The 12,900-nt window shown below is 35.7% G+C and overlaps 1 protein-coding gene across 1 annotated transcript in view; it reads right to left on the bottom strand.

Moving 5' to 3' along the window:
- Positions 1 to 12,900, bottom strand: part of PSPC1 (paraspeckle component 1) — a 63,662-nt gene that overhangs the window by 22,618 nt on the left and 28,144 nt on the right. Inside the window, exons 5-6 of the mRNA XM_008569094.1 lie at positions 12,059 to 12,143; positions 4,356 to 4,461 (exon numbers count right to left, since the gene is read on the bottom strand). Of these exons, the coding sequence (XP_008567316.1) occupies positions 4,356 to 4,461; positions 12,059 to 12,143 (191 nt within the window). The remainder of the gene's footprint in view (positions 1 to 4,355; positions 4,462 to 12,058; positions 12,144 to 12,900) is intronic.

Here is a 12,900-nt window from a genome sequence, read left to right as displayed (position 1 = left end):
TGAAAGTGGCTAGATAGTGGTAGTCACAACTACCACGCAGATGGTCCACCAGCCACTGAAGTGCATTAACACAAGGAGAGTCACCAGTAGAGAACAAAGAAAAGAATAGGATGTCTCTCTCCACAAAGCCCATCTCAGAGCGACAGAAGAAGCATCTGCTCTATAATATTGGGAGACCTGAACACACCTTTCAGTACTGGACAGATCACCTAGGCAACAAATCAACAGAGTAACCATTACTCTTTCAGACGGAGAGAAGAAATCTAGGGTTATCAGTGGCGGGAGGGGGAAGTCAAAGAGGGATGGGGAGAGATTGGACAAGGGGCATAAAAAACAAGCACAATTTGTAACAATATACATACTAGTAATATTGATTTGATCAACATATATCAACACTGAAACAACAAAATATGTATAATCAATTACGATTCAATAAAAAATTTAAAAAATAAATTTTATGTATATATAAAAAAACTAATCAAGAAAATTCTTATTACTTGGGCAAGCTGAACACTTACCATTTGATTCCTCCCTTTAAACTGAACACTGAAAAAAGAGAAAGCACCTAAAAGGGCTTAATTTCAAAGCTTTAAAACAAAAAAAATTTTTTTTTAAATCCAAGCATTAAAATTGTTTTAACAATTTTTTCCAAAAACAGATTTCAAAGTAAAATGAAGAATAGCTAATAAAACTGCCTCAGTGTATTGCTATTAACATAAAATAGTGGAGACCTGTAAAGAGCTTTTGTTAATATTTCTTGTAGTGGTAGATTAGGTTATATTAATAAACAGCATTACAAAGCTAGAAACCAAATACAACTGACACCAAAATAGCGAAAAACTCATGCCCATTCATATAATTTCTAATCCCCAAAAAAACCTGAAAATAAAAGACTATATTTCCCCCTAAAATTTTAATTCCATTGCTACCCAAATTATCACAGCCACTTCCATACGATTTGAAATACGGTTGGCTCCTCAGAAAATTAACAGCATAGTTACTGTGTGGCCTATCTAACATAACAACTAATTTTTTTAAAAATTACAAATATTCCATCCCAAGATCCAGCATGCTTTTCCTGTAAAGGGCCAGAGAGTAAATATTTTAAGTTACTGTGGGTCACAAATAGTCTGTCTAATGTTCTTTTTTATCCAATAGCCCTTTAACAGGATAAACACCATCCTATCTCCATGGCAGTGGTCCCAGGCTATATAGTTTGCTGACTTTTGCTCTAGCCAAATTAATTTTATTATTATGCTTCAAGTATACAACACATACTTTAAGTAACTAATTGAAAAAAGGGTATCTTAGGGCCGGCCCATGGCTCACTTGGGAGAGTGTGGTGCTGATAACACCAAGGCCATGGGTTCAGATCCCATATAGACATGGCCAGTTAGCTCACTGGGTGAGCGTGGTGCTGACAACACACCAAGTCAAGGGTGAAGATCCCCTTATCGGTCATCTTTTAAAAAAGAAAAAAGGGTATTTTAATATTTAAATATATTATCATTTAACCCTTTCCTAAGAGTAGAATCCTGTGAAACAATAAATGATCTATTTTTCAAATGCAATAAACCCAATGTATTTTAAAATATCTAATTCATCTATTGTCAAAGTTCATTGGATATTTATAAAATTTTAGCTGCTGTTAAAATGAACTGTAAAGGCAAAAATGTTTTTAAATTAAAATACAAATTTTCAGTAATTCAATTTTAAATTGTAACAATGTTTCCAAGTATTTATGATAGAAAAGTAAAATTAGAACTACCAAAATATTTGTCTATCCTTCTACCTACATTAAACGTCACTAAACATAAAAACTATGATACAAATTTTGTTAAACTGTAAAATTACTTAAAAGAATAAAAAGTTAACAACCGAATTTATGATATGGCCAATTAATCAAGTTTAACAGTAGAATATATTTTACTACATCGTTTCCTTCTAAGTCCCCCAAACGATTATTTATGTATATGACATTACTACAAAGAGCCACACATTCACTCAAAAATGTAAAAATTTATGCCAGGAAGATATTAAGAAAATGGATACCATCTATTTTTTTTCCATCAATTTTATCATAAGCAAGCACTTTAGTAAATATTCAGTTAAATAAAAGGAGTAGGTAGAACTTCCTTACCTTCAATGAATGTTTCCTTAAGAAATGTACCACACATGGTTTACACATGATTATATTTGGAGATAAACACACTAGTTACTATTTTTCAAATACAGGCCTGGAAATTTCTAAAATTCCGCTTCCATTTATAACATCATAAAATATCTACACATAGATAAATCCAACAGATTTATGTTCAAATTTAACAACCAAAAAGCCAAAGACAATTTAAGTTATGTCACTAAGAAAAAAGCCACTAAACAAGTGCTGCTATGTATCCAAGGAGAAAAAAGATTACAAAATAAAGCTAGAAATTACTCAACAAAAATTTAGAATGCTTAAAAACTTACTCGACTAATTTGGTAATGGAATTTAAAAATCAATTAAACCTTTAATATGACATAAATAATAAAAAACTTCTAACTGAATTTAAATGCCACATAATTTTTATTTAAAGGATATTTACTTAATAAAAATTTCTTTTTACACGAGTTAGAATTTATTTTACTATGCATCTTTTTAATAAAAAAGAGTTTTAAAATTTCCTAGGGACAAAAGAATGGAGACTGAGAAGGTAAGGAAAAAAAGCACCAATGATCTGAATTAATACGTTTAGCCTCAAACACTCATTAAAGAAGTTTAAGTTCTTATGAAAGAATCATGGCTTTTGAACACCAGAGAAAAAAACAGTAAATATTATTCAGAATAATGAGCTAATAAGTTGTCATTCTTTCAAGATGAACAACAAAACTTTTTATTAGTTATTAATAACTTGTATTTTGGGGCCGGCCCGTGGCTCATTCGGGAGAGTGCAGTGCTGATAACACCAAGGCCACGGGTTTGGATCCCATATAGGGATGGCCGGTTAGCTCACTGGGTGAGTGTGGTGCTGACAACACCAAGTCAAGGGTTAAGATCCCCTTACCGGTCATCTTTTAAAAAAAATAAAATAAAAAATAAAAAATAACTTGTATTTTGGACTGGCTGGTTAGTTCAGTTGGTTAGAGCATAGCACTGATAACACCAAGGCTCTAGGTCCTGGCCAGCCACCAAAAAAACAAAAAAAGAACTTATACATTTCAACATATGTGAAGTAGTCAGTCTTCTTTGCCCCACCACCCGGCCCCCCCAAAAAACAAAAATCTGAGACAGATCTCGTCTTTTAATGCCAGTTTGTGGGAAATTCAGGGATAAAGGAACATGTTAAAATATCACTGCTAGGATGTAATCAGCAAAATACTAATGTGAGATACTCTATACAATAAAGGCTGTTTCTTAAAAATAAATAAGGAAAAAGTAAGGAGAATAAACCTATAGAACTAAAGGGAACTAAAAAGTCAATTCAACAAAACGTTATTACAAAAAGAAATTTATAAGACCTGTGCAAAATTTGGGCTTTAATAAATAGTTAATATTTAAAGAATTGACCATTTTTAAGATATAATAAAGGCATTTAAAAGAAGAGTCCTCATCTATTAGCGATACATACTGAAAATACTTATGAATGAAATTATATGAAGTCAGGAATTTCATACAAAAAGGTGAGTATACTTAAAGATGAAAAAGATAAGCCATGGGCCGGCCCAGTGGCGCACTGGATAGTGCGCCGCTTGGGAAGCACGCCGGCGCTCCCGCCCGAGGGTTCGGATCCCACATACAGACCGGTTCCCGCTCACTGGCTGAGCGAGGCGCGGGAGCAACACCGAGGGCTGCGATCCCGTTGCCGGTCCCCGGTCCAGTACGGGGGCAACACTGAGGGTTGCGATCCGTTGCCGGACACGGAAAAAGACAAAAAAAAAAAAAAGATAAGCCAGGTGTTTATAAATGTTATGACTGGATGATGAGCACATACTAGTACACTTTTGAATATGTCTCAAATATTCCAAAATAAAGATTATTAATATCAGTATATGGTGATGATCAGTCAAGTAGAGATGATGTATATATTAAGATTTCTAATTTAGTAGCATTAATTTTTTAAAAATCAATTAAAATAATGGAAAAAAGACAATATCCATTTCATAAAACATGAAATTTACCTTCAGAAATTAATTTTAATTTACTACCTACCTGTAAAAGGATAAAAAATAACTAGTTTAACATTACAAACTCAGAAAGATTAGAAAAATATATAAAACAAAATATATACTATATAAACCAAAATCTAAAAAATTCTAATCATACACCAGCCACCTGAAAATATAAAATAATTTTAGTTAACTAGTATTTTACTTACATTTTCCATATAGTTTGGTTTAAAGCCCTCTTGCTGCCGCCTCAGCTCCTCCTGTTCTCTGTGTCGGATCATTTCTTCCTCTCGACGACGATGCTCCTCTTCATGTCTGAAGTTTTTAAAATAAAAATTTTAGCATTATTACATGAACCATAATTGGATTTTTTTCATGTAAAACAAAATCATTTGTACAAATGACATCATGTCAAATCTGTGACTAATGACTGTCCATGTCGTCCTAAATTTACCTTCCTTCTCTGCTGCAAACTTTTAATAAAATCAAATAAAGGAAATAAAGTAACTAGGGTAAATCAAAAAAACAAAGTAACAATGAATAACTGGGTAATTAAATGCTTATATTTAAGAAATCAAGAGTCCAAAAAGGCTCAAACCTGTACCTCCTACTGTAAAATAAGGAAAAGTGTGGATCTATCACTGGCTTAGCAGACTTCTTACAGGCACTCAAAACCTATCTGGAGGTAAGCCACCTCAAACAACCACATTGCCTAGGTAAAAATCCTATTATATGCCCCCCCCCCATTTTCATCAACCCACTGAAGAAATCCCTGAAGTTGGTGTCAGTCCACAACTTGTTTTGGTAAATTAAGTTTTACAGAATAATCATTTACTTTACTGTCTATGGCTACTTTGGAGCTAGAGCAGTTGAGTAACTGAGACAAAGACCACATGAACTGTAACGTGTAAAATAGTTGCTATCAACCCAAAACTGCCAGCAGCCAAAAAAAAAAATCGCTATCTAGTCTTTTTCCAGAAAAAGATGGCCGACCCCTGCCAATCCCTGTGCGGGATTACTATTAAATCAGTAATTAAGTTATAATATAATTAAGAGGGAAAAACTACATAATAACAACAATGAAGAAACAGACTCTCATATTGGCATTTAAATCAATGCACCCACAAAAACTGTAATAGCTATTTAAATAGCAAAGAATATATAAACTGATTCCCCCATAGTAGGTCTCATCTTCTAGGTTATTCTACGTTCAGAATTACAGTGTAATTCTCAAATTTTAAGATACTTTGCTGCTGTTTGTTATACAACACTCTCCCTAAACACAAGTCCACCACCTAAAAGATATGGTGATTTCTTCCAGTGCCAAGGGAAAATGTGAGACCACATAAAGGAACAATGTTGCTAAGGGATTTCAAGCAAAATCTGGACTATTCTGAGATTGCTGTCTAACTCTCCAAAATATAACTCTCTTAACATTTCTTAACCATGTGTTTGGATAAATTCTAGCAAATGCAGGAATTTTTTTCTTTAAAAAAAAAAAAAGAAAGAAAGAAAAGAAAAATCTTACGGTAAATTTTTAATCCACTTCTTGGACATTAACATACTCATAAATTTTACTGTTAAGAAAATACTTTCACATTCACACACTGCTAAAAATGTACATTAGGTACAGGTAAAACTATCTTACTAAGAGACTCTAAGGCCAAATGTGTTTTGAAATTCAGAGTTTCTATAATTTTTAAAAGGGGTCAATATACTAATATTACTTATATTCACAGTGGGATCTGGGGCAGCACCCCATAAGCAACCACATTAATATTTCTGCAGTAAGATTAATATTCACACTCTCTGGAAATGATAAAAGTTTTACATTACCACAACATGAGTTCAAGTCAAATTTTGCCATCAAATAGCCCAGTGTCAGATCCTGCCACTAAACAATACATTAAAAATCTTTTGGTTTCGGGCCGGCCCGGTGGCGCACTGCTACAGTGCACCGCTTGGGAGCGCGGCGGCGCTCCCGCCGAGGGTTCGGATCCCACATACAGACCGGTTCCCGCTCACTGGCTGAGCGAGGGGCGGGAGCAACACCGAGGGTTGCGATCCTGTTGCCGGTCCCGGTCCGGCCCGGGCACGACACTGAGGGTTGCGCTCCGTTGTCGGACACGAAAAAAGACTAAAAAAAAAAAAAAATTTTTTTTTTTTTTTAGTCTTTTTTCGTCTCCGACAACGGATCGCAACCCTCAGTGTCGTGCCCGGGCCGGACCGGGACCGGCAACAGGATCGCAGACAAAAAAAAAAAAAAAAAAAAAAAAATCTTTTGATTTCAAAGCTTTTTTTGGTCTTCAGAAATGCAGACAGAGTAGTGTGGACCTGGTGACTTTGTTGGGTGACAACTTGTAGCATATAATTTTAAATGTGCAAACCCCTTCCAGTAAACCAAACAGAAGAGCAAGGATATATATACAACATGGAATTACTTGTAAAAGCAAAAGGTTGACGACACATTAATCAGTTATAAATGGGGGACAATTAAAGTTCACTGATGCCATGGAATACAACTGTTACAAAGAGGTAGATGTGTATCTATTGACAGGTAGGAATGTCTATGGTGCAGCTGTCAGAAAAAAGGCAATCAAAAGAATGGTATTCCTGTTACTACTTTCAAAAATCATTTGGCTGGATGGTTAGCTCAGTTGGTTGGAGTGCGGTGTTGGTAACACCAAGGTCAAGGGTTCAGATCCCCATACATTTGGCCAGCCACCTCCCTCCCCAAAATTCATTTGTATGAGCCTACAATAGGGTACAGAAAAGTTTATGTCACACTGGGCATAATTTGGGGAACAGGAGCACTGCCTTTGTGATTATACCACACTGATCTAAATACTAAACAGAATGCAGAGACAATCCCTGTTGTCCATATATGTTTGCTTTCAATTATTTCCACTCCACAAGATGCTAACCTTTTTAAGTACATAAATTATCTCTTCTGGTCAAGTATTACTCCAAAATTATCTCTTTGGGTCAAGGATTACTCTAAGGTTTTATTCACAGTTGGAACTAAAAAGTATAGAAGTGTAACAAATTTTAACATCCTTCACATTATAGTTAGGTGAAAATTGATAAAACTTAAATTTTATAATTTTTAATTGGAGGCCCACTAATTATTTTCAGGTCTCAAATATATCTGTAGGACTTTGAAAAACTGAGAGGGCCTAGGCACTAAGCTATGATGCCTACTGGTTAAAACCACCCTACTGTTCTTGTTTGGCACTATGCCCTCAAATCTATCACAAGGCCCAAGACATCATAAAGGCTTTATAATAATTTGCTGAATGACTTAAGAAAGGAAATAAATGAGTGGTTGTGCAGATGAGTAAGTGGGTGAAGAGAAACTGAATAAATGAATGAACAAAACAAAATGAACAACTACGAAGTGGTTAAGTCACATTTTGAACTAGCTCATCTAGCCCCTCTTCCTGGTCTTCCTTCTATCCTGCCACAGCTTCTGAAGAATTATTTGACACATGAAAAAGTAACAATGCATTTGTAGCATAGAAAGGAAAACCAGAAATCTGTGAACTCCAGATCAACTCTATTTCTCTCAAAATATACTTTCCTATGCTGGTGTTTTCTACCTTGCAAATAAGGTAAAACAAAAAGGCCTTTTAATAAAGCTGTCTTATGTGGTAGCAGCCTCAGCCAGATAAATCTCTTCTGTCTAATTGCTGTAATTTTCTTCATTTACTTTTTCTTAAAAGTATGGGATAATTTGGGCCGGCCTGTGGCTCTCTCGGGAGTGTGTGGTGCTGATAACACCAAGGCCATGGGTTCGGATCCCATACAGAGATGGCCGGTTAGCTCACTGGGTGGGCATGGTGCTGACAACACCAAGTCAAGGGTTAAGATTCCCTTACTGGTCATCTTTTTAAATAAATAAATAAATAAATAAAAAGGGCCGGCCCGGTGGCGCACTGGATAAGTGCACCGCTTGGGAAGTGCGGCGGCGCTCCCGCCCGAGGGTTCGGATCCCACATACAGACCGGTTCCCGCTCACTGGCTGAGCGAGGCGCGGGAGCAGCACCGAGGGTTGCAATCCCGTTGCCGGTCCCCAGTCCGGTACGGGGGCAACACTGAGGGTTGCGATCCGTTGCCGGACACGGAAAAAGATAAAAGACAAAAAAAAAAAGTATGGGATAATTTGACAGCTTACATTAATATGTAAACTAAGTTCCCAAACACAATTTTTTCCTTTCCTTGATATGCTGCAGAACTACTCAATCTTAAGACAAGTTGTTCCTATTTCTTAATCCAAGATTCTTACAGTTAATGTCAAAAGAAATTCCCGGCCACTAGGCAAGAGTAAGGTTGTAACAGATTTTATCACTGCTTGCATTTGCTAGAATTTACCCAAACATAAAGGTTACCCATATCAAATTATCACCTCATTGTTGAGATCGTTTTACTGTTAGTATTCAGGTATCTGAATTTTGAATTGAATCTAATGCCCTTGCTTACTAGGATTACGTAATGAAAATCATGCAATAAAAAATTACCACATACACAGACTTATCACATATAGCAAACAATATTTCAACCCATGATTAGATTAGAGTCACTCTGAGCACTTCACTTTCTTTTTAGTAATCTGATCATTCTAACTAATGTCTGGTTAACTCCTATGTTAATGTGAGTTGCATAGTGGCAAAGCATGTGGGTTTTGTTCCCCACTTTTTCCCCAACACCCAGAGTACTGTTTTTTTTTTTACTTTAAACTTTTTTAGACTTACAGAAAAGTTGCAAAAATAGTATACAGTTCATATATATATATACACACACCCACCCACACACACACATTCATCCAGCTGCCCCTATTATTAATGTCTTACATTACCATGGTACAATTAAGAAAACCAGGAATAAATATTGGTACAGTATTATAAATAACTACAGACCTTATTCAAATTTCACCCGTTTCCCCACTAATGTCCTTGTTCTGTTCCAGGACCTTATCCAGAACCTCACACTGTATTCAATTATTACTTTTCTTTAGTCTCCTCCACTCTTTTAACAGTTCAGTTTTTCTTTTGTGAACTTTGAAAGAGAACTGATTATTTTGTAGACTGTTCTTCAACTTAGGTTTGTCTGATGTTTTCTCATGACTAGAATGCGGTTATGCATATTTGGCAAGAATACCATAAAAACGATGTTATGTCTTCCTTAGTGAATTTTATCAAGGGGCTCCTGAGGTCAACTGTCTTACAATGGGTGATATGAAAAGTGGAGTCTACTGGGTTTCTCTGGTTTAAAATCTAATATTATCATTTCTTTTATTTTGTTGCTGAAATTGTTCCAACTCTAGCCATTAGGAGCCCCCCTTCAGGTTGGTTCTTGGTTCTTTTGACATGCCCTATCTTTTTGAGCACTTTCTTACTCTCTGGCACAGGATATTCCAGTCTCATCTTGGATTTTTCAGTCCTGGAACCAACCACTTCTCCAAAGAGCCTTGGGGTTCCTTTTATCAGAGAACAGTGCTTAGAAACAAAGATCTGGGTACTAGATGTGCCTCACAGTTATGTGGCCATGAGGGCCTCTAGGGCCTTCTCAGTAGACAGAGCTATGAAATTTATGTACTTATATTAACTCACACATAAACACATATCTATATTTCTGCAACTATCTGTCAATATTAAATACCACTGAATTTATACTGATATCTCTAATTCCGATCCAACACCACAGAATTCATTTTAATTTTAATTCTTCTTTCTCCCACAATGAGAAACTTGCATCTTATTATCTATATTTACTAATTTGTTCACTTAAAAAACTTTATGCACACAAAGTAGGTTCAAAATTGGTAACCCTTTATAGCCAAGGTAAATACAAAAATAACACAAAAAACAAAACTGATAACCCATACCCCTAACTAGATTACAGAATATATATATATGGCTCTTCTTGTCATTACTTTCAGTATCCACTCAAGATACTGTTTTCCAAAGTTACTTAAGTTCCTTATTTTCTTCCCCATCCCACTTCAGTATGATTATGTTATTTGTTTTTTTATGTTATTTTGTAATACAATTAGTTTCATTTGTTATATTTTTGTACCCTATTTTGGTTTCCCTCATATTCTGTTTGGTTTCACTTTTTTGTTTTTGTGTATGTGTACATGATGGTAGGGTACTAATTCAAAAAGCTTAGCTGTCAAGTCAATATAAAAGGAGAAAGCAATTGGTAAAAGGCAACAAAAGATGATTACATTGTATAATGTTGAATATACTAATTATCCTGATTTGAGCATCACATATTGCACACAGATATTGATATTCAACACAGTACCCCACAGATATGTACAACCAATTATGTTTCAATAAAAAAAGAGAGAGAGAAAGCTGGATTCAGATAAGGTTTTATGCTTGGGCAGGTGAGCTTTCCTTTTCTTTGTGAAAGAGATTTGAACATATTAAATAAAAAGGAAGGCTGGCCAGTTAGATCACTTGGGAGAGTATGGTGCTGGTGGTAATGCCAAGGTCACAGGTTCTGATCTCTGTACTGGCCATCCACCAAAACAAAAAACAATCTGCTCAACTTGAGCTCCTATACTAAATAAAAAGGAAAGAAGCAAGGGTGGCCAGTTAGCTCAGTTGGTCAGAGCACAGTATTATAACACCAAGATCAAGGGTTTGAATCCCTGTACAGAGTAGCTGCCCCCAAAACAGGAAAGAAGCAAAGACAAGGTGAAATAAAGCCACTGAGGTACGCAGTTTATGTGGGGAGTTCTGACTCAGTAGTCATGGAAGGAGGCTTGAAACTTTGTATTTCTAACAATTCCGCAAGTGAGAATGCTGATGTTGCCTATCCAAATATTATAATTTGAGAGCGACTTAAGAAAAGTAAAATCAGAGTAGTTCTGAAATAGAAATAAATATACATTGATATAATCAGGTGCAAACACAAAGTTGGAAAAAATACATCAAAATATACTGAACACCTCCCATTTGCAGACTGTGGAGAAGTTTCAGACTCATTCATGGTTTTTTACTCCTTTGCTTTTATTTTCCCCTGAGCACCTTATTCCTACCACAAGCACTTACTACTTTTATAGCACTTTCAAGAACAAAATTTCTAAATTTGCTTCATCTATCATAACTTTGTTTATAACATTTCATAATTATTATGATTTTTTGAAACTTTGAAGCTTATCCCATTATGTTTCACAATTAACTATTTCAGCCACAAGGAAAGCTGTCAATTTTTGTTCATACATCTTGGATCAGCTACTCTCCCAAACTTGCTTACTTAAACCTAAAAGATTTTTTTTTTTTTGTCCTTTTTGTGACCGGCTGCACTGCGCTCAGCCAGTGAGCGCACCGGCCATCCCTATATAGGATCCGAACCCGCGGTGGGAGCATTGCTGCGCTCCCAGCACCACACTCTCCCGAGTGCGCCACAGGCTCGGCCCAAACCTAAAAGATTTTAAGTTGACCATCACAGCTGCCTGTTATGTACTGAGATTTTAAATGCCCACACCCTTTTTACCATGGAGTCCACTTCCAGAAATCTTTTTGAACAAACAATGAGACGCACAACAAAGATGAATAACGTATTCATAGTAGTGTTATAAACATGAAAAAATAAAAAGTAACTCAAATACACCCATCTCTGGAAAAATGTTCTGGTAAATCATAGCACACTTGTACAACAAATTACACACAAAATGCCTAAGCCCCTTATTTAACTTCACAGTGTATGCAATTAAAGTGCCCTTAACCAGCTAAAAAATCTTAAGAATAGGAATGAATTATGCTACACTGTGGAGTAATTCCCCATGTGTAGCAAAAAGAGTCAATTTTCTTATTCTGTGTTCTCTAACAGTTTTATTACTAACACACACAATGGAAACTATATATATATTCATGTTTATGTTACAATGATGTTCTTTTACCTCAGTTGTATTTGCTTCCGTTTTTGCAGTTCCTGGTTTCTGAGTTCTTCCAAGCGTCTGAGTTCTTCCTGACGCCTCATTAGATCTATAAAATATTGACTGCACATTAATATTTTTAGCTTCCCTTTCTGTATTTTTATATCAATATGCATAAAGTTCTTTATCACTGGCAATATATTTAGTAACTTATTCAAACTCATGCACCTAACTCCTCTTTTTGTCTTTTAATCATTTTATAATGAGATTATAAGCTGCATAATTCATCAAATTAATATCCTTTCTGAGCATGTTTCTTCACGTATATGAAAAGTAATAAAATCCATCTTTATGTTCAGAAATTATAAGGCATAGTAACTGTTTTAACATAAGAGGTGGCACATACTAAAAACAGAATGACAGCTATATATAACTCATTTTCATTTATAACTTTTAAATTATAATTTTTTGCAATAGCAAATCCAAAGCCCAAAAAGATGCTTTGGGAGACACCAGCAGAGGGCACTTAAGAACCAGACCAGACAAACAGTAGGAATGATAAGATAGCATAAAACCCAAAGAACACTACTCCCATCACAATTAGTATAAGATTCCTCCCACACTAAGTCAATGTCTTATGAAGGGCAAAGAGGCTGAATACAGGAGTGAACAAGATCATTTTCCACAGCAAAAAAAGTATTCCCACTATCACCAATCCCTGTTGTACCAAGAAGAGGGGTTCCAGAGAAAGATAAGATAATGAAAAATACATTTTGTGTTGTCCATCTGAGAAGCAGAGTATAAACTTTCCAAGTTAGAAATCTAGGGTTATCAGTGTGTGTGTGTGGGGGGGGGGGGGGGGGGGG

This window comes from Galeopterus variegatus, unplaced genomic scaffold (genome assembly GCF_000696425.1).
Source record: "Galeopterus variegatus unplaced genomic scaffold, G_variegatus-3.0.2 Scaffold465, whole genome shotgun sequence".
NCBI classification, from domain to species: domain Eukaryota; kingdom Metazoa; phylum Chordata; class Mammalia; order Dermoptera; family Cynocephalidae; genus Galeopterus; species Galeopterus variegatus.
Note: the sequence above shows the minus strand (reverse complement) of the source record. Positions and strands in the feature narration are given on the sequence as shown.